We start from the raw sequence: 27,590 nt of genomic DNA on the forward strand, positions 1-27,590 counted from the left end.
TTCTGCTGGAGATTATGTTTTTGACATTCATCCATGTTGATGTCAGTAGCTGAGGTCATTCATATTCCCAACTATATGGTATACCAAGATATAAATATATCCCAGTTTATCCTGTGATGTATATTTGAATTAGCTAGAGTTTGAGACTATTACAAAAACTATTCTTGTATGTGACTTTTGCTACACGTGCACAAGTACTTCCCTTGTACATGTGTAAACATCTAGGAGAGGAAATGCTGGGTTGTAGGATATGCAGAAGTTAAACTTTACCAGGTAATGCCAAGTAAATTGCACCATTTACACTTGCATTAGCTATGGGTGAGATTTCCTGCTGCTCCAGATCCTCACAAACAGTGGCACTGTCAGACTTTCAAAGTTGTGTCAAACTAGTAGGGAGAAATACTATGTGATAGTGTTACAAATTTATATTAATTTGATTACTTACAAAGTTAACTAGATACTTATTGATTACATGTGTCACAAAAAATACTCTCCTAGTTTGTGGTTGTATTTTTATTTTTTAGTTCTTCTTAACAACAGGAAGGTTTTAATTTTAATGTTCCAAACTTTTATTTTATGATTTGCAAATTTTAGACCTGATGAGTTCACAAAAAAATCCTTCCCTACTTGTCAAAATTTTCTAATGATAAATTTATAGTTTTATAATATGAATTTTTACATTTACCTCCCCACACCAAGAACTTGATTTGTATAATGATGCATAAAGTACAAAAGCAATTTCAATTAGTTTTCTTCATGAATAGCCAATAGTCCCCCAAGCATTTATTGAATACCTTGTCCTTTTCACACTGATCAATATCACTTTTACAAATTTTTTTTTTTTTTTTTTTTTGAGATGGAGTCTTGTTCTGTTACCCAGGCTGGAGTACAGTGGCGGATCTCAGTTCACCGCAACCTCTGCCTCCTGGGTTCAAGCAATTCTCTGCCTCAGCCTCCAGAGTAGTTGGGATTACAGACGCCCACCACCACACCCAGCTAATTTTGTGTATTTTTAGTACAGACAGGGTTTCACCATATTGGCCAGGCTGGTCTTGAACCCCTGAACTTGTGATCCACCCCCATCAGCCTCCCTAAGTGCTGGGATTACAGGCGTGAGCCACCGCGCCCAGCCTGTCACTTTTGTAATTTATCAATTACTCTTTTTCTCTGATGCCCTGCAGTGTCATTAAGATGGGTTTAGTTTTGGATTCCCATGACTTAACTTTTGCAGAATTCTTTGGAATTACTGTGTCTGGGTACTGATGGACATCTTTCAATAGTTCCTGAAAATAATTCTCTTTTTGTATTTACTCTGTTACCTCCATTTGGAACCTCAACTGAATACATATTACATCTTTCCACTGTCTCCTCCCTGTCTCCCACATATTTTATATTTTACATTCTCTTATTCATATTTCCCATTTTTAAATATCTCAACTTAGTTATTGATAATTTCTTCAGTTCTTTTAGTGAACAAATTCTTGCTTCATCTATGTCTAATCTGCTTTAAAACTTACCCACTTTGTTCTCTCTTCTTTTCTTAAGCATTATGTTGATTGCTTAGAAGTTCTCTGGTTCTTTCCCAAATATTGTCCCTTTCTCACAGTTTTCAGCTTATCTTTTTATTTCTTATAGTTATGTTAAAAATTGTCATTTTAATTCTGTGTCTGATAAGTGTGATATCTGAAAACATTCCAGATCTGTTTTTTTACATCTATAATTTCCCCTGGTTCTTCCCCATAGTACTTTGTTTTCGTGTGTGTGTATGTGTGTGTGGCTTTTTTCTTTTGTTTCTGGTATTAGGTTATTACACATTTTAATAACCTTTATCTTCCAGGTGGGTTAAATGTAAAAACCCATACTATAAAACTGCAAATTTATCATTAGGAAATTAAGTCAAGAAGGATTTTTGTGAACTAGTCAGGTCAAAAATTTACAAATTATAAAATAAAATATGTTTCATTTAAAACATTAAAATAAACCTTCCAGCTTATCAAGAACAACTAAAAGATAAAAATACAACCACAAACTAGAACCTTATTTTTTATAATACACGGAATCTGTGAAAATTATTTGAGGATAGGATTGAAGTTGGCATCTTCTGGGGGGAATAATATTTCCTAGATTCCTTCTATCATTGCTAACAACAGGGCTCTTAAGTTAAATTCGCCAATTACGTTTTTTTTTTTTTCAATATACACACATAGTGTAATTGTCATGTTTTTCCCTTTCCTATGAGCTCAGAGAAGTGCCTAATAGTTTTTTAAAAAACATTTTTTAATATATTTAACCCAATATTTTCATAATTTTAATCAGATGGATTGTTCAGGTCCCCAATGTGCTATAATGCCAGAACTAGGATGGTACTCACATTTTTAGCCATTTCCATCCCCCACCCCGTGTTTTCTTAACTCTTAGCTGGTGAGCTGTTATGAAAGGGTGGACTTGAATACAAGTTTACTTCCCCAAATATAAGATTTCTGATTTCAAAGTAATGACACTTCTGGGATCCATCATTGGGCTCTAGCAGAAATACGGTAGATGACCTAATTCATTCCCAAAGGTAGACCTCAGATTGCAGAAGACCATCAGAACCAAGAGTACAACACACCAGGATCTGGACTTTCCACTGTTTTTAAAGTTTTTACAGTTACTAGGCTGCAATCTTCAAACTCTGCCACAAGAAAAACTCCAGAAGTAACTCTGAGCTCTGAAGTTTCAGCTGTATATTACCTACAGGAAGTTGTGCAGGTCCTCCATTTTCTTGCTTTTTGTGTGTTTTACTTCTTGGATTACCTCTAAAACTCTGAATCTCACCATCATTCTTGCTTGGATTTGATGACCTGGTCACTGACAGTAAGTTCTTCCCTTGGGTCTAATCTTTTAGCTCTTTCTTTCCTCTACAGTAATTTGCCTTCCACAAACCTTTTCCTGTCTTGGACCTATTCCATTTGCTCTTTTCCTGGATTTATAAGTTATCTCTAGTCACTCCTTGTCCTCCTTAAGCACCCAACTTGTCTAGATCTATAAATTACAAAAAGTAGAACTCAGAAGGGAATTACTTGCCTCCTCCTGTTAATGGTGCACTTACTACTCAAACCAGATTGTTGGGAGGGTTACCTGAATCGGTCTTCCATCAGGTGTCAGCACCTCTTCTGAAAGTTCCATCATCTTCAAGGCCATCAGAGCAATGGGTTTAGCATGGCAGAGGCTTTTTCTGTGGAGCCCTGCTGCAACACAGTAGGCATCACCTATTGTTTCCACCTGCAGCAATCAGACAAATCAAATGCAAACGTATGATAATGAGCCCGAAGAGAAATGATTAGTTATCTGCAATCACAAATGTTGCTGAAAAACATGTCAGCAAAACATCAATAAATTAAGCAATTAGACAACTGTGTATAATCACAGCAGAGTTTGCAAACAGCCACAGTCAAATACTGACATCTCACTCCAGGGTTGTTCATTAACACTATCACTAGAGATGATCATTGAAATTAGGAACAACTATAATATAAAATAATTATCCCCCACGAAAATAGAACTGTCAGTATTTTGCCTAGATAATTTCCAAATAATCGCCTTTTCCAGAGCCATCTCTTCATCTCCTTCCAACTTTCAAGTATTCCTTTGGAAAGTATTTTTTTTCCCAGTTTTTCCACCTGAAGAAAATTGTTCCACACTTTTAGATATATCTGTAATTTTTCATCAGGTCTGTTCTTTCTTACTCTTAAAAATTGTAATGCCTAATGTTTCTTAAATATTCATACTGCATACCATTAATTGTGCCAACCACTTTATGTACATGGTCCCATTTTATCTTCACAAATATCCTACATCAAAGAAACAAGTATTAGGCCAGGTGCGATGGCTCACGCATGTGAGCACTTTGGGAGGCCGAGGCAGTGGGTCACGAGGTCAGGAGATTGAGACCGTCCTGGCCAACATGGTAAAACCCCATCTCTACTAAATATACAAAAATTAACTGGGCATAATGGTGCATGCCTGCCCAGCTACAAGGGAGGCTGAGGCAGGAGAACTGCTTGAACCCGCGAGGCGGAGGTTGCAGTGAGCCAAGATCACGCCACTGCACTCCAGCCTGGTGACAGAGTGAGACTTGGTCTCAAAAAAAAGTGGCACATATACACCATGGAACACTATTCAGCCATAAAAAAGATGAGTTCATGTCCTTTGCAGGAACATAGATGAAGCTGGAAACTATTGTTTTCAGCAAACTAACACAGGAACAGAAAACCAAACACTGCGTGTTCTCACTCATAAGCACGAGTTGAACAATGAGAACACACGGACGCAGGGAGAGGAACATCACATGCCGGGGCCTGTCAGGGGGTGGGGGACTAGGGGAGGGGTAGCATTAGGAGAAATACCTAATGTAGATGACGGTTGATGGGTGCAGGAAACCACCATGGCACGTGTATACCTATGTAACAAACCTGCGTGTTCTGCACATGTACCCCAGAACTTAAAGTATAATTTTAAAAAAGAAGTATTAGTGATATTTGAAAGATGAAAAATTGAAGTGCAGAGGCCCATCCATAACCACATAATTGAGAGTCAACAGCTACTGTAGGGGTCTTTCCAGACTCTCTTCTAATTCTTTTGTCAGCATCCATTCTGAATGGCCATTGCTGTTGATAAATATTTACCCCATTTCCACAGCATAGAACATGGAATAAAAGTTCTATTACTTTAGATAAAAGCTCTCTAATTATCCACAATAGAGATGGTGGTTTAATGGCAAAAACTGCAATTACTTTTGCACCAACCTAATAAAATCCTCAATAGTTTTAATATTATTAATTAGGCTGAAGTGATGAAAAATTGTACTAAATGCACAATTCCAGTGTCACCTTTTCTGTGATGCGCTCCATGTTCCTTCCTTTAGTTTTTATCAAATTATTTCTCAAAGAACTAATCCATCCTTTATTCTGTTTCGACAGCACTTCCACATATCTCTGCTTTAACATTCAGCACAAGCTATAATCAATGTATATAAAGTCAATACATATCCCTGGCTACGATGTGAGCTTTTAAGAAATGGGACTATGTTTTTTTCATCTCTGTATTCATAGAACTTAGCATAATGTCTATAATATAGCTATTTATTAAATAATATTTATTGAATATTTGCTAAATGAATAAGTCAATCAACCATGCTAACCATAATTACAGTAAGTAATTTTCACTCTTGGCTTATTTTCATCATTCATTTTATGAGCGCCACCTAGATCTGTGTGCTATGTAGATCTGTATAGGAAAATGCATCAGTGATGGAGATGCTTCCAGCATAAATATACCAACAATTATAAAATATTCTATTATTTTTAATATCAAAAATTAAATTTCCATGTAAAAGCATTCCAACACTACAATATTAAAAAGATACACTGCATGAAATTATATGAGCACTAATTTAGGGAATATTATGAGAACACTTAAGAAGCTCATGGGACCAACACTGCAAAACTTATCACTTGATCATCAGGAAATATGCATCAAAACTGATTCAAATACCCCCAGAGCTATCATTATATTCAAAAATTTCACTTTAAGATCTGTTTTCTGATGCCAGAAAAATGAAAATAAAATTATACTGTAAGAATAGAAAGACAATGCAATATGAGTTGGCAAAGGTTTTATTCCAAAGACTAAAATATACTTCCTGGAAATAATTCTCACTGAGGAAGACACCCATCAAAGAATAAACATCTAAAATGTGGCTATTTACCATTTTTCCCCTAATAAGACAATGTTCTTTGCTAATCCTCATATTATCCCACCCTTTCATATTTATTTCTGGTTTTCAGATACCAGAACATATAGTCAGTAAATTGCCTGCACAAATCAAAATGCTTTGCAGTCGCTCTGAACATGCAAGTTCCTAGAGCACAATCACTTCCTGAAATGTCTATCATCATCATCGTCATCCTCATCAACATCTCAATTATCTTTTCAGAAAAAGATGCATTGAATTCCATTAAATGTGTATTTCTAGAATTTGCACAAGAATACACAGAGATTAGTTATGTTGCATTTTCTCCTTAAAAAGTTGGACCAATATGTTACCAACTGATATATAAATGAATGAAGTGCAAAATAAATATGGGCACAATGTAAATATAACAAATTCATATTACAATTCATACATGATTGTATAAAACTTTAAGACTAGGCGTGATGGCTGACACCTGGAATCCCAACATTTTGGGAGACCAAGGCAGGAGGGCTGCTTGAGTCCCGGAGTTCAAGACCAGCCTGAGCAACATAGTGAGACCTCAATCTCTACAAAAAAAAAAAAAAATTAAAATTATCCAGGTAAGGTGGCCCTTACCTATAGTCCCAGCTACTTGGGATCACTAGAACCCAGGAGATCAAGGCTGCAGAGGAAAAGAGGTTCTGACTAACTGTACAGGAGCTCTTAAAGCTTCCTCCCAGATGTGACATATATATCTTCTTTTCATAATTTATTGACCAGAGCAAGTTACATGGCTATGCTTAACATATAAAGAATGGGAAATGGCAAACTACCTTGTGCACAGAAGAGTCAGAAATATTTAGTAAATAGCATTAATGAAGACATGAGTGAATAAATAATCACACATTCTCTAATATCAAAATGTCTGGAAAGGTTAAGTAATTGGCATATACATTAAGTAAAGTCTAATATATCTTTGTGATTTTTTTTTCTTTCCAGATATATTCAGCCCCTGAAGAATACTGGCAGAAACACAACTGTCTTAATGCAGCTTTCCAGGAATGCTCCATTTTTTCTCTTTTCTTCCTTCCTCTAAGGCAGCTCTATACAAGTTTAGCAAAATTAAATATATGTGGAAGTGTTAGCAGATTCCTTCGAAGTAATTAGTGGGTTTTGCTTCATGAGGAGCAGGAAAAGTGAAAGTGACATGTATCAATTCCATTGCTCCTGAGTTTATTTCCTTGAGCTAAACCAAAATGAAACAAAGGGGCATTGTAAACAGACTAAAAACAAAAACAAAAACAAAAACCTGTCCAAAAAGTTGACTTTGTTCTGAATTCCTTTATAATTGCCTCAGTGTTTTTATATAGTTTTAAATACAACAGACACAGTTTAAAATAGTGCATTTCATTTGTTTTCACCATCTCCCACCTGTTCGTGAATGGCACTGGATAAGAATAAAGATGGCTAAACTAAGCATGGAGATGGGGAAAAGATAATGCTTATGCAAATGTCTGAAAAAACTTACATTATTTTCTAAACATAGAAGAGGAGGCTTAAGTACTAAAAGTATATACAACTGCTCCCTTACATATTACTATAGCTGCTTTTATAAAACTTTAAAGAATTTGCCTATCTCCGTTTATATTTTCTCAAAACTTTAGAATCAAAATCCTTACATTATTCCAGAAATAAAGGTGGTATAAATAAATACATTAGAGCTATGCATTCACCTTGCTTTTTGTTTGATTTTTAAGACAGGGTCTCACTCTGCCACCCAGACTGGAGTACAGTGGCATGATCTGGGCTCTCTGCAACCTCTCCATCCCAGAGTCAAGCAGTCCTCCCACCTCAGCCTCCCATGTAGCTGGGACTACAGGCACATGTCACCATGCCTGGCTATTTTTTTTTAATTTTTTTAGAGACAGGGTTACGCTATGTTGCCCAGGCTAGTCTTGAACTCCTGGACTCAAGATATTTGCCCACCTTAGCCTCTCAAAGTGCTGGGATTACAGGCATGAGCCCCTGCGTCCATCCCATTTACCTAGTTTGTTTATTTTAGTTTTAGATCATTGAAAAGAATTTCTTTTAGTTACTAATAGAATTTCATTACCATAACATTTTTCTCCTTGCCTTCTAGGTTAATACTCAAGAAATATCTGGGAATTTCTTGGATATTTGTGCACAGATGGAAGAAAGGAGTGGGGGTGGGGGGTCAGTATTGAGGATAAGATTAGCCAAAAGAACAATGTACACAATTAGGCAATTAACCATCCCTGTTCCATGGGACTCGTGACCACCTCAGTCCTTCAATCCCATAGTCCTAGATCTGTCCCTCTTCGAATTTTCTATGGGGCATAAGAGCAGAGGGTCAGAGAGCTCTGGTAATCTACATTACTGAACAATCTTCCCTGGATACAATCAAGAGAAGCAGCAAATTAGAAAGTCTGCTTTCCAGCCATTTTGTGTTCTAGGGGGCTCTAGTTCCTTAAAAAGAGACAAGGAGAGAAGAGATATTGGAATGAGATGCAGGCAGACAGATATAGATAAACTTTAAAGATGAGAAACGCCTTCTTTTCCCTCCTAGTATCTCACAGAGCACCTGGACATCTCATCATGCTCAGGTGGGTGAAAGGGGACTGGTAAATGTCCCATATTCTTCATGGTCTTATTGGCTGTCACCAAGAATGCTTGGTTCTTAGAAAGGATGCCATATTTCCCTTGCTGAGAGAACTGGGCCATACCTGCCAGCCCAATCAGCTGACATTTGGTGTGGTTCCTGGGTGACAGGGAGGATGGGGCATAGTAGAGGGCTTCTCCAATGGTTGGCCAAGAGCCTGAGTCCACAGCAGTTGTGGAGGTCCTTGGTGACTAGAAACTGAACAATGAGGTCAGTGGCAGTCTGCATAAGAATATTCAAAAGGCTGGCCAGGAAACACACACACACAAAACTATGGCCCAGGCCTTCATAGATACTTACTAGTAACAGAAGAGTAGGAAAAACTATGGTCTTGGGGTAGATTAAGAGGCTCTCTACTTTTTCTCCTTCACTTCAGACATACACAGCAACTTGCCACTGTTTATGTCCCTGTTTTGCCAGATACTCAATAGGGTGGCTGAAATGAACTCCTAACCAAAGATGAAAATCTGTGTGATTGTGGTCAAGCAAAGGTATCAGGTCCATGGAATACTCACTGGACATACTCGAAGATAAGCAGCTTGCCACCAGCCTTGAACCCAGTCTTTCGTTGTTCCTGAGGTTGCAGTTCTTTAAGATACACTGAGCGTCTTTGAAGATAACTCATAAAGATCCACATCAAAAAGAGACAGGAAGGCCCTGACACAGACAAGGGTTCAAGCCATGTAGATGAAAGAATGCAGTTTTCATCATTTTCCTGGCTTAGACAAAGTGATAGGCATGTTCATAGAAGCCACATTCTTGAAGTTGGGAGCACTAAAAGTCCAGAACCAAGATGCAAGGAGGTCAGCACACAGTTATCACTGTTGGCCAAGCACAGGTCCAACAATAGATGGCAGATGATCTGGAGCAGGGGCAACTTCCAAAAGTAGGAGTTAGTTACACTGATACCAGAACAGCCTGAGTATCTCCATGGGCTGCCCTGCTGAAGGTAACCTGGCTTTTTCTCCACATAACAGTTGGTATTTCAGGAGTTGGGCTAGAGATCCCTTTAAAAATAACAGCAATCTTATCAGGTTCTGGAAGTCTGTAGTCTGAGGACCAGGTGAAGAACCTACAGTTGATATCCTGCTCCTACAGGGCTGGGGCATGGGATTCTTGCCATGTGACTGGAGTGAAAGGAAATGCCACTTGTCCAGAGGATCTGACCCCATATTGTTTAATGATTACCTTGTTTCTGAAGTAGAGGTTTGTTCAAAAAAAGAATTGGAACATGTAGCATGTCCTTAGATGTCTGAACTCTTTTTACCTCTTAATTGAGATGGCCCTCAGCAAATCTGCATCTTAGCACCTATGCATGACCTTTGGGTGGGGGTGGTTTCAAAAGGCGGCATCTCAGAAGGTGAGTCTATTTTCTTTGATGAATCTGTGGTCTCATCTCAGTGTCACCGTATCCACCCAAACTTGGGCTCCAGCTGGAGGAAGGCTCTGTTAGCCTGTGCATGTACTGTCTCCAGCTGCAGCCTTCAGAAAGTCCTTGGCATTCAGAGGCCAGGGCTTTGCCTCCTCCTTTATCTCTGTCACTTTATTTTCCTTCATCATTTCCTCTCTTCTCTACAGGGATATCACTTCATCAACTCTTCTTCAACCTACATTTCTTCCTCCACCAGCACCTCTCCACCTTCTTTTCACCCACCACCTCCTCTGCTTTCCTCATTTCTCCTGCTGCTATTGAGAAAATGGCACACTCCTCAGTTATCACTTTTTTAGCAAACTCACCCTACCAGCTATTGCCTGAGTCCCAGTCACAACCCTGTAGGTTATTCTCCCAATATTTATGGGGGTTGAGAGGGCACTCCTTCCTGAAAGCAGGATGCTCACCAAGACCAGTGGTGCCAGTAGAAAACTAAGTCATCACAGGCAATGACTGACAGGGTGGGGTGACCTGAAAATTGCCATACCTCTGGTTTCTAGAGGAGGGAGTGCCCCTGGTCCCAGAACAAGAGATAAACAATGAGGAAGAAGAGGCGCCACCTCCCAGAGGGAACAAAGAAACAGCCTCTACCTCTTTGGCAGCTGGGCATAAGCATATGCATTTTAATCAGACATTATATTGTGAATCTACCTCCACATTTTAATTTTATCCTTCCCTATAAATGTGATTACCAAAAAGGAAAGTTATTAAGATGTTCTTTTGAATTTCTGTAAGTAATCTTGTAGTCATTCAATATGAAGATCTGCATTATAGGATCTTATTTTATGATGCTAAAGGTTAATATTCTAGCAATAATTTTTGCATATGAATGAAATTAACGTTGTAGAGGCTGGAGCTCCGTACTTGTTCCCCATGTGAAGTCATGGGTAATATCTACAGAACTGAGGTGTAATAAAGAGTCATTAAAGTAACCTCATAATACCTCAAACTTTCTATGGACATTACTATCTGTCATATGAAAAACTGAAAGTCCTCAGTGGGTACTGTCATTAACCTACAGTGGCACTTCAGAGAGAAGAATCTGTGTACACAGGTACCCATCCTTGCATAGGCTCAGGGAAATAACAGGTCATCTGCTCCTAAAGCCCACCATCATTTTTAGATGTGGATAGCTTTTTTCTCCAGTACAGCTTTAAATTCAAAGCCTGATTCTCAGAGACCCTAACAGAGAGGATGGATTGAAACTAGGCTTATTTACTCTTTCTAAAGGCCCCTGAAAGGCTCCTGGATGCACATATTACTTTTAAAGGACAAGATGCAAAAGGAGAAGAAAAACCATTTCCACTTCACTGAGTACATGACTTTTTTAGGACACATCCCAAACAAAACTGCAAACTAGGCAAAGTCTATCTCAGGACTCCACCCTCAGTATTTTCAAGTTTTCTTTCCTGATTTCTGGATCCGTAATTTTCTTCCTTTTTGTTTGGCAAGGAGGGATGTGTAACTTTCTTACAACCATACCTGATGGTGGACAAATTTCTGTCACTCTCACAGTATGTTAATCTGTGTGTGTGTTTATACTCCTCTCTGCCTACTATATATTTACTTAACTTTATATCCCTGGACCTGAGTATAGTATCAGGATGCCCATAAGAGTTCTATTAAATGCTTTAAATTGCATCCAATTTCTACATTTTAGGGTCAGAACTGGCCCTTAATCAAGTTTTCAGTTGCAAAATTCAGGACAACCTGCATAAGAATCACCTAGAAGGTATTTGTTAAAAATTAGATTCCCAGGCTCCACTTGGATTTACTGAATCAAAATATGGATATAAGGGCCAGCTATCTGCATTCACAAGCTTCAGTTGTTTTATGTGATTCCCAAAGTCTGAAGACTTCTGTATATGAAGTGAGTTAAAAATAGTATAATATTCACCTGGATATTCACTTTTTTTTTTTTTTTTTTTAAAGAGCAGTGGCTTTCAGAAAGGAGAAAAGCACTTCTAACCTGATCCCAGCTATTCCCATGTACTCCTCTGTATTCCACTCTATCCATAGGGGTAATAAACTTTTCCAGATATTTCCTTGTTTGTTGAAAGTGCAGACTACAATGACCAGTCCAAATGTGCACATGCACACGCATACACACCACACATGCTGAGAATCTAGCACAGGGCATTCAATGATCCAAAGAAAGTTTGGTGGGCTCAATTAAACACACCCAAGCTCATTGTACATAATGATTTAGCAATTCAAATGGAAACAAGTTTAAGGATTTACTGACAAGGCTACTTTAAAAAAGACCCTCTTCATTCTTTCTTTAAAAAAAAAAAAAAAAAATCTGTCTACTTACACTCATTTTAGTTGAGATTTTTGACCCAAATACGGCTGCTTTTAAGGATGTCTCTACAGTGCTCAGCTGGTACAGTGTTGAAAAGGAGGTCATGGATATAAATAGAACAGTGATTTGGCCTGGGAACTACTCCCAAATGAAGGAAAATGGATTCCAGATGACTGCCTATCACAGAAAGCTCTCCTGATAAAACTCTCAGTAGGTCTTTCAATGTGCCTTCCAGTTCCTGCACAGGAATCTCCATCATGTGGAAAATACTGATTCTACCTCCCAGGTTGTTTATCATAAAGGATACTGAATACTGAAGCATGTTAGGAAAGAGAAATACATTAAAATATCCAGTCAAAATTTCATTCTAAATCATTGTTAGATGTGGGCAATTCTAAATTTCTTTCTGATAGTCCTGTAAGATCTTCAACAACAGGGCTCCAGTTTCCCAGGTTCATCCACCTCAACCACTGTAATTTACTCCATGTCCCAATCAAAATGGATAACTCAATCTTCTTTGCAAACTTTCTGTACCTCCCACCACCATATTAATATTCAAAGTTATTGCTCTACCTCATCCACTCACTCTTTATAAAATAATATTGAGTCTATTATTTTTCAAGGATTTCTGATACAAGAACTTTAAATATATCCCCAGAGAATGGCAAATGTCTGCTATATTTTGAATAAACACATAGGAGTGCTAAATAATGTTAATTGATGTCACAAAAGTAAATCCTGTGACCCAATTTAGCATATCAAGTGAAAATAAGAATTCATTTTTTAGTATTTTTTGTGTGGTGGTTTCTTTTTTATTTTTTATTTTTAATTGTGGATATACAGTATAGATTACATATATAATATATATAATTATCCTCAGTTATTTTTAAATGTACAATTAAAATTTATTTTACTATAGTCATCCTGTTGTGCCAGCAAATACGAGGTCTTATTCATTCTTTCTCTTTTTTGTGCCCATTAACCATCCCAACTTTCCTATGTCGACCCTACTACCCTCCCCAGTGTCTAGTAACGACCCTTCTGCTGTCTCTCTCCATGAATTCAATTTTTTATATTTTAGCTTCCACAAGTGAGAATGTGGGAAGTTTGTCTTTTTTTTTTCTGCTTGAAAACTTTATTAAAATAAGGATTAAGCCTGAAAAAAGAACAATCAGAAATGCCAGCCCTTTGCATAAAATCAGCAAGAAAGAAGAAAGAGAAAGGGAGATAGAAAGGGAGAGAGAAGGAGAGAGAGAGAGAAAGAAAAAGGGAGGGAGGGAAGGAAGGAAGGAAACGGAAGGAAAGAGAGAGAAAGAAGGAAGTTTGTCTTTCTGTGCCTGGCTTGTTTCAATTAATAATGACTTCCAGGTCCATCCATCTTATTGCAAATGACAGGATCTCATTCTTTTTATGGCTGAATAGTACCCCATTGTGTACATATACCACATTTTCTTTATTCATTTATCTGTTAATGGACACTTAGGTTTCTTCCAAATCTTGGCTACTGTGAATGGTACTACAATAAACATGGGAGTGCAGGTGTCTCTTCCATATACTTATTTCCCTTCTTTTGGACATATACCTAGGAGTAGGATTGCTGGGTTGTAGGTTAGCTCTATTTTTAGTTTTCTGAGGAATCTACAAACTGTTCTCCATATTGGTTGTACTAATTTACATTTCCACCAACAATGTACAAGGGTTCCCTTTGCTCCAGATTTTCTCCAGTATTTATTATTGCCTGTCTCTTGGGATAAAAGCCACTTTAACTGAGGTGAGATGCTATTGTATTGTACTGTTGATTTGCATTTCTCTGATGATCAAAGATATTAAGCACTTTTTCATATACCTGTTTGCCATTTCTCTTCTTGTGAGAAATATCTACTCAGACCTTTTGTCCATTTTAAAATCAGATTATTAGATTTTTTTTTCCTATTGAGTTGTTTGAGCTCCTTATATATTCTGGTTATTAATCTCTTGTTAGATGGGTAGTTTGCAAATATTTTCTCCCATTCCGTGGGTTATCTCTTCACTTTGTTAATTGTTTCCTTTGCTGTGCAGAAGATTTTTAACTTGATGTGATCCCATTTGTCCGTTTTCACTTTCATTCCCTGTGCTTGTGGATGTTACTCAAGAAATCTTTGCCCACTCCAATGTCCTGAAGAGTTTCCCTGATGTTTTCTTTTAGTGGTTTCATCGTTTGAAGTCTTAGATTTAAGTCTTTAATCCATTTTAATTTGATTTTTTCTAGATGGTAAGACATAGTGGTCTAGTTTCTTTCTTCTGCATATGCATATCCAGTTTTCTCAGCATCATTTATTGAAGAGACTGTCCTTTCCCAAATGTATGTTCTTGGCACCTTTGCCAAAAATGAGTTAACTGTAGATATATGGCTATATTATGGGTTCTCTGTTCTGTTCCACTGGTCAATGTGCCTGTCTTTATGCCAGTACCACGTTATTTTGGTTACTATAGCTCTGTATTATAATTTGAAGTCAGGTAATGTGTATTGTTCTTTTTGCTGTGTAGTTTTAGCTATTCTGGGTCTTTTGTAATTCCGTATATATTTTAAGGTTATGTTTTATATTTCTGTGAAGAATGTCATTGGTATTTTGACAGGAATTGCACTGAATCTTTAGTTTGCTTTGGGTAGTATAGACATTTTAACAATATTGATTCTTCCAATCCATGAACATGAAATATATTTCCATTTTTTATGTCTTCTTCAATTTCTTGAATCAATGTTGTATACCTTTCATTGTAGAGATCTTCCACTTATTTGGTCAAGTTCATTCCCAGGTATTTAATTTTATTCCTCTGTGTATTTTCAAATAGCTTGTCTTCAAGCTCACTAATTCTTTCTTCTGCTTGATCAATTCTGCTATTAAAGAGACTGATGCATTCTTCAGTATGTCAACTGCATTTTTCAACTTTAGAATTTCTGCTTGAGGTTTTTTAATTATTTCAATTTCTTTGTTAAATGTACCTGATAGAATTCTGAATTCTTCTCTGTGTTATCTTAGTTTTGTTAGTTTCCTCAAAACAGGAATTTTCAGTTCTCTGAAAGGTCACATATTTCTGTTTCTCCAGGATTAGTCTCTGGTGTTTTATTTAGTTCATTTGGTGAAGTCACATTTTCCTGGATGATCCTGATGCTAGTACATGTTCACCTGTGTCTGTGCATGAAGAATTCAGAATTTATTGCCGTCTTCACAGTTTGGGCTTGTTTGTACTTGTCCTTCTTGGGAAGGCTTTCCAGGTATTTGAAAGGACTTGGGTGTTGTGATCTAAGCCCTAGATCTCACGCCACATGCATTAGCTCTGCATTAGGGGTCACCCAAGCCCAGTAATGCTGTGGTTTTTGCACACTCATAGAGGCACCACCTTGGTGGTCTTGGATAAGACCCAGAATAATTATCTGGATTACCAGGCAGAGACTCTTTTTTCTCTTTCCTTACTTTCTCTCAAACAATGGGAGTCTCTCTGTCTGTGCTGAGCCACCCAGGGCTTGGGATAGAGGGACACAAACAACCCTGTGGCCACCAACACTGGGACAGTGCTGGGTCAGACCTAAAGCCAATACAACACTGGGTCTTGCTCAAGACCTGCTGTAACCACTACCTGGCTACTGCCTTTGTTTTCTTAAGGCCCTTGGGCTCTAATGGCAGCAGGTGGCAAAGTTAGCCAGGCTTGTGTCCTTTGCTTCATTGCAGTGAGTTACCCCAAGGCCCAGGGAGGTCCAGAGATGCCATCTGAGAGCTAAGGATTGGAATTAAAAAATTTGGAAGTCTACCTGGGTTTTCTATTCTAGTGTGGTTGAGCTGGCCCTAAAACCATGAGACACCTTCCTACTCCTCCCTCCCCTTTCCACAGGCAGAGGAGCCTCACCCTGTGGCCACCAACACAGGCCCACAGGGACATTGGACAGGCTACTGCTGATGTTCACTTAAGGCCCAAGCGCTCTTCAGTCAGCTTGTGTGAATGCTGCCAGGCCTGGGACTTATCCTTCAGGACAGTGGGCTTCCCTCTGGCCCATGGCAGGTCCAGAAATGCTATTCAAGAACAAGCCTTGAATCAATGGCCTACTTATTATTCTACCTCACTGGGGCTGAGCTGGTACCTAAGGTGTAAGACAAAGGCCCTTTTACTTTCCCCTCTGCTTTTCTCAACCAGATGAAGTCGCTCACTATAGCCTCCACAATGGGGATTGTTGAGTCTCACTTGAAGCCAGTGCATCTTAGAGTATTGCTCAAGGCCCACAGAATAGTAGCTGGGTACCGCTGGTGGTTATTCAGGGCCCAAGGGCTCTTTAGGTGATGGGTCCAGCTAGGACTGGATCCTTCCCTTCAATACAATAGGCTCCCTTGTGGCGTATGGTGCATCTAGAAATGTCTGGGAACTAGTGCCTGGAATGGGGGCCTCATGACTCTGACCAGTGCCCTATCCTGCTGTGGCTGAGCTGGTATCCAAAATGCAAGACAAAGCCCTCTTTACTTTTCCCTCTCTTCTCCTTAAGCGAAAGGAAGAAGTCTCTTTTGGAGATGTAAGTTGCACTGCCTGGGGCTGAGGGAGGGGTGCTGCAAGCATTCCCTTAGCTGCCCAAGTTGGTATCTCAATAAGTTGTGTCTCCCACAAGTCCACTGGCTCCAGGCCCAGCTCAGCACTAAAACTTGCAGTACTTGTGGCCTGGACTGACTTTCAAGTCTGTTTAAGACCCCAGACCACTTTAGTCCATGGTGGCAAGGTTTGGCAGAACTCAAGTTCTGACCGCTGGCATGTGTGATTCCCCTCTGCCTAGTGCTGGTCTAAATGCTCCCTCTGTGTAAGGGTGTCAGCTGAGTTCAGCCTGGTTTTGCTTTCTGCTGTGACAGGACAGCACTGAGTTCAATGCAAAGTCTCACAATCACTGCAGTCTCAAGTACACAAATTTCTCCATGCTTTGCAGCTACTACAGGGGGGATTGGGAAGGTGTAGTGTCAACAATTGAGGACTGTCTTTCCTGCACTCTTCAGTGTCTCTTTCAGCGATATGAAGTTTAAATCAGATACTGTGAGTATTCACCTGATTTTGGTTCTTACGAAGCTATTTGCGTGTGTGTGTGCACGCATGCATGCAGATGGTTGCTGAATTTGGTGTCCCTGTGAAGGAGACAATCAGTGGAAACTTCTGTTGTGCCATCTTGATCCACCTCTCAATAATTCATGTTTTAAAGGAGACCATCTTAACCCATAAATCCTACAATTTTTATATATCTACGGAATTACTATCTTTTATTTTCTCAGAATAAATATAGATTTACAAAAAAGCCTCCCCTAGTCCCTCTTCCAGAAGTCAAATTTGTCACATGCTTACAAGTCCACCTTTCGTGCCATATCTTTTCTGAAAGTATCTCCAGTCCTCAGTAGAATAATATATTTGATTCCTTCAGAACACCAATAAAATTTGTTTTTTATATATCTTATACTGAACTCATTTATATTTCATACCAGAAGAGCTGGTACCATTCCTACTAAAACTATTCCAAAAAATTGAGGAGGGACTCCTCCCTAACTCATTCCGTAAGGGCAGCATCATCCTGATACCAAAACCTGGCATAGATACAACAAAAAACAGAAAAAAACTTAGGGCCAGCATCCTTGATGAACACTGAGGCAAAAATCTTCAACAAAACACTGGCAAACTCAATCCAGCAACAAATCAAAAAGCTTACCCACTATCAGTCAGGCGCAGTGGCTCACATCTGTAATCTCAGCACTTTGAGAGGCCAAGGCAGACAGATCACGAGGTCAGGAGTTCGAGAGCAGCTTGGCCAACATAGTGAAACCCCATCTCTACTAAAAATACAAAAATTAGCCAGGCGCGGTGGCAGGCGCATGTAATCCCAGCTACTCGGGAGGCTGAATCAGAACAATCACTTGAACCCAGGAGGCAGAGGTTGGAGTGAGCTGAGATCGCGCCATTGCACTCCCGCCTGGGCAACAGAGTGAGACTCCATCTCAGGAAAAAAAAAAAAAAAAAAAAAAAAAAATATATATATATATATATATATATATATATAAAACCCACTATCATCAAGTAGGCATTATCCCTGGGTTTCAAGATTGATTCAATATATGCAAATCAATAAATGTGATTCATCACAGAAACAGAACTGAAGAAAAAAACCACATGATTATCTCAATAGATGCAGAAAAAGACTTTCAATAAAATTCAACATCCATTCATGTTAAAAACTCCCAATAAAATAGATATTGAAGGAACATACCTCAAAATAATAAGCACTACAAATGACAAGCCCAAAGCCAACATCATAACCAATGGGCAAAAGCTGGAAGCATTCTTGAAAACCAGCACAAGACAAGGATGCCCTCTCTTGCCTATCCAACACAGTATTGAAAAAGGAATTAAGAAAACAATCCCACTTAAAGTAGCAACAAAAAGAATAAACTACTTAAAATTAATCAAGGATGTGAATGATCTGTACATTGAAAACTAATATATTGATTAAAGAAATTAAAGAAGACACATCAGTGGAAGAATATCTGTTCATGGAATGTTAAAAATAATATTGTAAAAATGTCCATAAAACCCAAAGTGACCACAGATTCAATGCAATCCCTATCAAAATTCCAATGGCATTTTTCACAGAAATAGAAAAAATAATCCTAAAATTCATATATAACTGCAATATCCAAAATAATCTTGAGAATGGAGAACAAAGCTGGAGCCATCAGATTTACTGATTTCAAGCTAATCACTACGGAATTGTAATGAAAATGGTACGGTGTTGGCATAAAAACAGACACATAAACCAATGACACAGAATGAGATCCCAGAACTAAATCTATACAATCTTTTACAAGGACACCAAGAAAACACAATGAAAGAAGAATTTTCTCTTCAATAAATTGGTTGGGAAGCTAGATTGGGTTGGGGAAATGAAATTAGATCCTTCTCTTATGACATACAGAAAAATCAACTCAAAATGTAATAAAGATGCAAATGTAAGTCCCAAAACTGTAAAACTCTTAGCTAAAAACCTAAGGACAAAGCTCTGTGACACTGGCCTTAGCAATGAGTTTTTTGGATACACCAACACAGTCACCAAAAGCAAAAATAAGCAAGTGGGATTACATCAAACTAAAAATATTCTGCATAGCAAAAAAAAAAAAAAAAAAAGGAATCAACATAATGAAAAAGGTAACCTACAGAAGGGGAGAAAATATTTGCAAACCACATGTCTGGTGAGGGGTTAATATCCAAAATATTCAAAGAACTCATACAATGTGGTAGCAAAAACACCAAACAGCCCAATTAAAAAATGAACAAAGGACCTGAATAAACAGTTCCAAGAGAATACACAAAAATGACCAACAGGTATATGAAAGGGCTCAAAATTAGTAATCATAAGGGAAGTGCAAATTAAAGCCACAATGAGATATCACCTCACACCTGTTAGAATGATGATTATCAAAAATCTGATGATTATCAAAAATGAGATAACAAATGCCAATGAGGGTATGGAGAAAAGGGAACGTTTGTACACAGTTTTTGAGGGTGTAAATTGGTACAGCTATTATGGAAAACACAATGGAGATTCCTAAAATATTAAAAGCAAAACTATAATTTTCATCAACCCCACTTCTGGATACATATCCGAAGGAAATGAAATCAGGATATTGAAGAGATATCTGCACTTCCATGTTCACTGCAGCATTATTCAAAATAGCCAAGATGTGAAATCAACCTGTGTCTATCAACAGATGAATGAATAAAGAAAATGTGACACACACACACACATACATACACATACACAGATATATGTAATGAAATATTATTCAGCCATAATAAAGAACAAAATCCTGCCATTTGTGGGTGAATCCAGAGGACATTATGCTAAGTGAAATAAGCCAGACACAGAAAGGACAAATACTGTATGATCTCACTTATAAGTAGAATCTAAATAACTCTGTGTTTCTCATATGAATAGAGAGTAGAATGGTGGTTGCCAAGGGGTGAGGGTGGAAGAAATGGGAAGATGTTAGTCAAATGGCAGAATTTTTCAGTTATAAGGTGACTACGTTCTGGGGATCTACCATATAGCATGCCGACTATATTTAATAATGCTGTATTTCTGCTAAGAGAGTAGATCTCAAAGTGTCCTCACTATACACACACACACACAAACACAAAGGATAATTATGTCTGATAATAGATCAACTATATATTAATTTGATTGTGATAATCATTGCACAATCTATACATATATCAAACTGTCATATTGTAAACCTTAAACTTATACAGTTTTATTTAATTATTAATACAACTCAAAATAGCTGGATAAACAAATACATAAAATCCAATAAATAAAATCCAAATCGAATAAAATAAATATCTCAATAGTGTTATTACCCAATGCCTAGATTAGTCCTTAAACACAGTATGTGATCAATAATTACTGAAAATGAAATTAATGAATAAACATACATTAAAAATTTAGCATGGTACCTGGCACATATTAAGCATTCAGCCAGTATCAGTCCCTGTCCCTTCTTTCATAGCAAATTCCTCAAGACATTCTCTCTGATCTTGGTCTTCTGTCATATGAATAACTCCAGATGGAGTCAATTGCTGCTACTGTTGATCAATTTACAACAATTTTCCACATACATATGATTTTGAATTATGAATAGACAAATTCCAAACAATAATCATTTGCTGAACAAGTTTTTTGTGTCAACTGCAACAAATACGTGAGACCTCTAATACCGCTCCCATTTTATAGATGCAGAAGCTGAACACAGAGAAGTTATGTGACTTACTCAATTAGGTGACAAAGATATAATTAAAATCAGGTTTTCAGACTTTATCTTCAATACCCTTTCCCCTACATTTAGCTGCCATTGCACTGTCATAGGCAACTACAACAGTCCTCATCTGCGCTCTCTCTGATGGTCAAAGGACTTTATATTAAGCAGAGGACTGAAACATGCCCCATTGGATATGAGGCAGTGACACTAATTATGGAATTTGGTAAGGGAAAAAGAGGCACAAAGTTGTCCTTTGATGACAGCATAAAAAAGCTATCCAATATTAAACTTTGACTACCATAGGAAAATATAACATTAAAAAATGCTTTGGACAATCTTAAGAACAGCATTATCTTAATAGACAGCTTTCATAGACTCCAACACATATGCACATATGCATGTACATGTGCACGCCCTCCACCCCAACACATACAGCTATATCAGCAGTCTCAAAGGGATTTTGCTTCAAGTGATTTCTTATATTTTTCCAACTTGAAAGCCATGTTACCCATTTCAAAGCTTGAAAAATGCATCAAAACTTATTTATATCCATTTTAACCCAAATTTAAGATGACAGAGTTAAATTCTCACCTTTCTACTTTAAAAGATGTTTGCAAAAATAAACACAAATCATTTAAAACTTACCATGGGTTTTTACTTATTAATGGGGAGGCAGCAGCATTGATTTGCAGTTTGAAAACATTTTCCTAGCAAACTACATACAGCTCCAACACTAAGAATTTAGAATCTGAGAATCTCATAGAATCAGGGGACCTACTGAGAGCTGTTCCCACCTGCCCCATCAAAAGGTTGTGGTGTATCACTCCTGTGATCAGAGCATATGCTTCAGCCAGTCTATTTCATTGTTAGGAACATGGATTTTCATAGGGATCTTCTGTGCTGAAATTATTCTTTTAACTTTTGTACAAAGATCCTCTTTAACCTCCAGGAGCCAAAGAGAACAAGTGTTTATGATATTCAACACATATTCAAAAATAGTGCACATTTGTTGAATACCTTAAAAAAGGAAACCTAGTTATATTTTTACCTCTAGGCTAGAATTCAAATTGCAATTTACAAAGTCATGCTCATCCTCTAATTACTACATTGAGGGCCTCATGTTTGTAATAAGGACCTTTGGCTGATGGTTCTTTTCAGCCTGAGAACAGTCCTGTGACATACTATTGTTTTCATTTTAAAATGATGAACTCTGGTAATTTGTCAAAGTTTCTGGAGAGATCATACCAATTTATAAATAAATAAAGATTTCATTTTATGTATTAAAAGTAATGGCAAAACCCACAATTACTTTTGCACTAACCTATAGTATATAAGTGCCAGAACAATTTTGTTTCCTGGTTCTGCATCTAGGTAATTGGAAACACTAGCTATCTGACATATGAATGGTTTAAACCATTGCTTTCTAAAATATCAGCTTTTAACTAAATCAGAACTAAATTCAAGTAACATCTGCAATTTAGTAAACTCATCTTCAAAAGGGACACTTAGTATTTGATAGCACAACAGAGCAATCATAATAATAATTTAATTGTACATTTTAAAAGGGTCTAACTGGATTGTTTGTAACACAAAAAGTAAATACTTGAGGGAATGGGTACCCTATTTTCCATGATGTGATTATCACACATTGCATGCCTGTATCAAAACATCTCACATACTCCATAAATACATACACCTACTATATACCCACAAACATTGAAATAAAAAATTTAGAAAGACAAAAGGGACATTGTAACACCTATTCCACAGGATTGTTCTGGAAAATAAGTGAAATATCACAATTTAAGCACTTAACACTGAGACTGGAACACAGTTTGGATTCAGTAAATGTGAATTCTATTAGTTTAATTCGCTTTCAGAAATTTTCACTTTTGAAATCACTGTTATTAAATGATAAATAGTGGGAGAAGCACAGCATTTCTGTTACATAAAAGCATTAATTAAATGTTTGTTTAAAAAAGGTAATAGAAACACCTCAATTCAGTGAGATTTGCACATTGCATTAAGGCTATCCTATGAGATAAGTGAGATAGTGGTCCTGCCTAGAAAATCAATTTCCATTTTAGTAAACTCACCCTATGTACAAACTAAAAGCAAGTTATTCATGCTGTTCTGCTGAAATGGTTAGTGGCAAAAATAAATGAGCAGTTTGAGCTTAGAGCTTAACTTCTTTACAGTTTCTTGATATACAAAAGAGAGATACTGTGTAATAACACAATTAACTATAAAGCTAATGAAAATCTTTTATTTGCATCATGGGGTAGCATTTATTCTTATTAGAAATAGGAAATCCTGGCAACATGGACTAATCTACTAAGAGAACTTACTAGAGACTTATATCATGAAGAAATATCCACACTGCCTGTAGAAGTGATATGCCTTCTCTTGGGATTTCAGTCTGCTCAGGCTGCTATACCAAAATACCATAGACTGGGTGGCTTAAACAACAGGAATTTATTCCTCATAGTTCTGGAGGCCGGAAAGTCCAAGATCAAAATGCCAACCAATTCACCTCCCAGGTGAGGGCTCTCTTCCTAGCTTAAAGGTGGCTGCCTTCTTACTGCGTCCTCACAAAGAGGAGAGAAAGCAAGCTCAAGTCTCTTCTTATAATGATTCTAATTCCATCATTGACGACCCCACATTCAAGACCTCATCTAAACTTACTTAACTCCAAAATACTCCACCTCTAAATATTATCACATTAAGTAGGGCTTCAACATATGAATTTTGGGGGGTCACAAATATTCAGTTCATACTGCTTGTAAAAATCAAAAACATCAATCTCTTTGCAGTTGCCACCACTCTTTAGAAATTAAATATCAATAGGGACAAAACCCCAAAACACTTTGAAAAATTCAGCAAGACACTTCATTAATATTAACTTCTGCTTAGCAATTGAAAGTATTTTAGCCTTCTGTCTTCAGAATATGCCACAACACTAAAAGAAATATTCTCTGAATATAGAAGAAAAATAATTCAGGCTATCATATTAGAATACAAAAAATAGACATTTGGGGTTCAGTTTCATAGTATTGGTCACAGACAACCCACAAGTCATTATGGCTTTAAGAAAACCGTCATCTTTATAAATTCTACATTGTAATTCAGAGTATGCAGCTGGAACCATCTTTAAGAATCTTTGAGGCCCCATGAAGATGACACAAATAATGCATTTCGAAAAGCTATTTATCTCCCTCCCTCCTTATCTTTTATTTCTCTCTACCCTTCCTTCACAGTCTTTGGCATACAGTGCAATTCTAATAACCTACAAGAATAAATCCAAATAAATAAGCATTTTATCTATTTCTAGTAAGCGTTGGATACACAATGTTTACATACATAAAAATGCCTGCACATATACAACACACACACTCACACAGACACACACGCTTCCCATATGGGACCAGATATACCTGTTTGAATAGTATGTACATTTACTACCATGAAGCAGACACTGTTCTAAGCACTTTACATAAATCTCATTTAAAAGCTCACTAAATAAAACTATAAAGTGATAAAATTAGTCTCTTATTTACAGATGATAAAACTGAGGCAGAGAGATTAAATAAGCTATGAAAGGTGGAAAGACGAGAACTCCAACTAGTGCACTCAAGATAGCACTGGGATTCCACAGCCTCGGCTGAATGAATTGAAAGAAATGTATCTTACCCTTGCCTCTTCCTTATCTCCAACTAAAGTGCTCGCCAAAGGCAAACATATAAATGAGGTTAAACCCTCTTCAGGTAATTTTTACAGCATTATGGTATTTTGAAACTGACAATATAACTCCCCCCATAGAAAGCTATCAGAACAGAATGCTTATCTGTGACTTTCACCTTACTTCCTAAAGCATATAAATGAGTTCTTTTCTATTCACTAAAATTGTTCTAAAAATACATTCTAATTTCCATAACATTTTAAAGGTTCTATGGAAGTCATGGCTCCTTATCAAGTGAGTTATAAATGTTTATTGAGTGAATGAATGAGTTGAATAAATTTTTGACTTAAGACATTCTTATTTCCTAACTTACTGAAAAACATTATTGCCTTGTTTCCAACAAAATGTCAGCAAAAGCAAATGATGTTGATGTTGATGGAGACTACTGAAGAGAACTAACATAAATCTTAAACAATGCTCAATTTTAAAAGTGTGTGCACTGATCATTAAAAGAGAAAATATAATTTGGGGAAAAATGAAGCAGTTACTCTTTACTAAATGGAACTGGCATTTCACGCTGCAAATGAAGTAAAATGGCATATACATATTTATAAAATTCCAACAATAACTTAAGTACCTAAGTACTTTAAAAGGCTTTCTGTTTTACAACAAAACAAGGTGGAAGTGAAGCATTTCATTTTTCTGTGAAATCTAATTCATGCTGAAGCGATATCCTTGAGAATCTGTTGCATTTTCTAAAATCTGGCTTAAGGTCCAGTGAAGTAGCTTCGCATCAAGTGGCAAGACAAATCAAAATTCTTGAGGCATAAAGTTGTGTAGCCCTAAAACTCTATGTCAGAAACATCTGTTTTCAGCTTTTACAAAGGAGGTTAAAGATGGGGATTTATGTCTGCTATAGCTCCTTAGCCAATGTACAAATTCAGGTGCTGTGAGTATTATCAGTACAAAGCCTCGGCAGTCTTCACCGAGATACCCAGACTAAAAGGGCTTGCCTGACTCTCAGTTTCCCTGGGATATTAACATGCACACTCAAAAGCGAACACTGATCACTTATATATAAGCTTATGTACAAGTATCTCTATCATGGATGTTTATCACTATTAACTTTTGCATTTTGTATTTATTTTTAGAAGGTGCCATGGTTTGAATGTGTTCCTCAAAATTCTTGATCCCCAATACAAAAGTATTGAGGGTGGGACCTAATGGGAGGTCATGAAGATGGAGTCACTATTTGAAGAGCTTGTAGGAATAGGTTCACTCTGCTCTCTCTTGCCCTTTGCATTCATCCATGTTAGGATATAGCAAGGAGACCCACACCAGATGCCAGCACCTTCATCTTGAACTTCCCAGACTTAAGAACTGTGAGAGATTAAATTTCTGTTCTTTATAAATAACCCAGTCTCAGGTATTCTATTATGACAGCACAAAATGTATTAAGACAGAATGTCTAGATTTTTTTTCCCACAAAGTGGTTAAGGAATTACAGTTAACAGGAGTCTACAGTTAATAGAAGACTAAAGCATAATAATATGCTGGCATAAATTAAATGAAATGTACATGATCTTAATGGCTTTTCTGACCCCTTTAATTGGTATTCATGGAGTTTGCAATTTATAAAGTTAACACAGTGTTTTCATTGGCCTTAAAGGACTTTTAGAAGAACTCAATGTATCTAGTAATTTTCACACTGTATTAATTCCAAGAGAGTCCCCAAGCACATTGTCTGCGTTTTCAAGGAGGGATATAAACAACCTCCTAACTCTAGTATCTCAGTGATTCTAATCCTGTTTTAGTATTTAAAAGCTCAGTGGACATCTCTATATCCTTTGATGAGGTTGCCATATTCAGTTCCCCATTAACACTGTAGACTTGTCCTATGTACCCTCTGATTCTAAGCTTAATTCTGTCCAGGGAAAAGACTCTGCTTCTTTATCAAAGTTTGTACTGATACCCGTATTTATACTTTCTATCTAGACATGCCGCCTGGTTTCCAGTTCCTGTCATCTAGACCCCTTGGGCCCAGTCCCAAGGTCTTGTATTCCCTAAGAGTTTTCCTGGATTTCCTCCTACTTTGCTAATTGGCCTGAACTCTGCTTTTCCAGCTAGACTTATAATACTTGCATTCCTTTGCCAATATGAACTTTGTGTTGTTGTTTTTCAGATTTTCAACATCAGATTCCCTAATGTAATAGAATTTTGGTCCTGGTATTTCCTGGTTGCACTATCTTGTCTTACTGTGGACTTCTTCCCAATCTAAACCTGACAATGTTTAATGCCATGGACATTTGCAAACCACACTTGAAAGCTGTGATGGGAATACTCCCTCTACCTTTACTCTAACAGAGAAAAGTATTTTATCACTAACATTTTTTTTTTCAGATGGAGTCTCACTCTGTTGCCCAGGCTGGAGTGTAGTGGCAAGATCTCGGCTCACTGCAACCTCTACCTCCTGGGTTCAATCAATTCTCCTGCCTCAGCCTCCCGACTGGCTGGGATGACAGGTGTCCACCACCATCCCTGGCTAATTTTTGTATTTTTAGTAGAAACAGGGTTTCACCAGGTTGGCCAGGTTGGTCTTGAACTCCTGACCTCAAGTGATCCACCCACCTTGGCCTCCCAAAGTGCTGGGATTACAGGTGTGAGCCACCGCGTCCGGCCATCACTAACATTTTTAGAGTTACCTGGGCAAGGTGATTTTTAAAACCAGATCAACTTTTATTCCATTTCACTGTTTTAAAAATATACCTCTTATTGCCTGCACCTGGGACCACTGCTCCCACAATACTTCTTTTGGTATGCTACTTTCCATAGGAGGAATGAAGACAGAGTTGCTGACTGGTTTCTAACAAAGAGAAAAGATGGCAGATGGGAGAATCTCCAACTTGACAGTATAACTACAGTTACTGATTCTGTAACATTGTTTTTAAACAGTTTCCACTTGGTTTCTGTCATT

At 37.5% G+C, this 27,590-nt stretch overlaps 1 protein-coding gene across 2 annotated transcripts in view; it reads right to left on the minus strand.

Moving 5' to 3' along the window:
- The window catches only part of GUCY1A2 (guanylate cyclase 1 soluble subunit alpha 2), a 339,473-nt gene that overhangs the window by 87,397 nt on the left and 224,486 nt on the right, over positions 1-27,590 (minus strand). For both annotated transcript variants that reach the window (XM_030918863.1, XM_030918864.1), the window contains exon 6: positions 3,121-3,264. In XM_030918863.1, coding sequence (XP_030774723.1) covers positions 3,121-3,264 — 144 coding nt within the window. The remainder of the gene's footprint in view (positions 1-3,120; positions 3,265-27,590) is intronic.

Source organism: Rhinopithecus roxellana, chromosome 15 (genome assembly GCF_007565055.1).
Source record: "Rhinopithecus roxellana isolate Shanxi Qingling chromosome 15, ASM756505v1, whole genome shotgun sequence".
Classification (NCBI taxonomy): Eukaryota; Metazoa; Chordata; class Mammalia; order Primates; family Cercopithecidae; genus Rhinopithecus; species Rhinopithecus roxellana.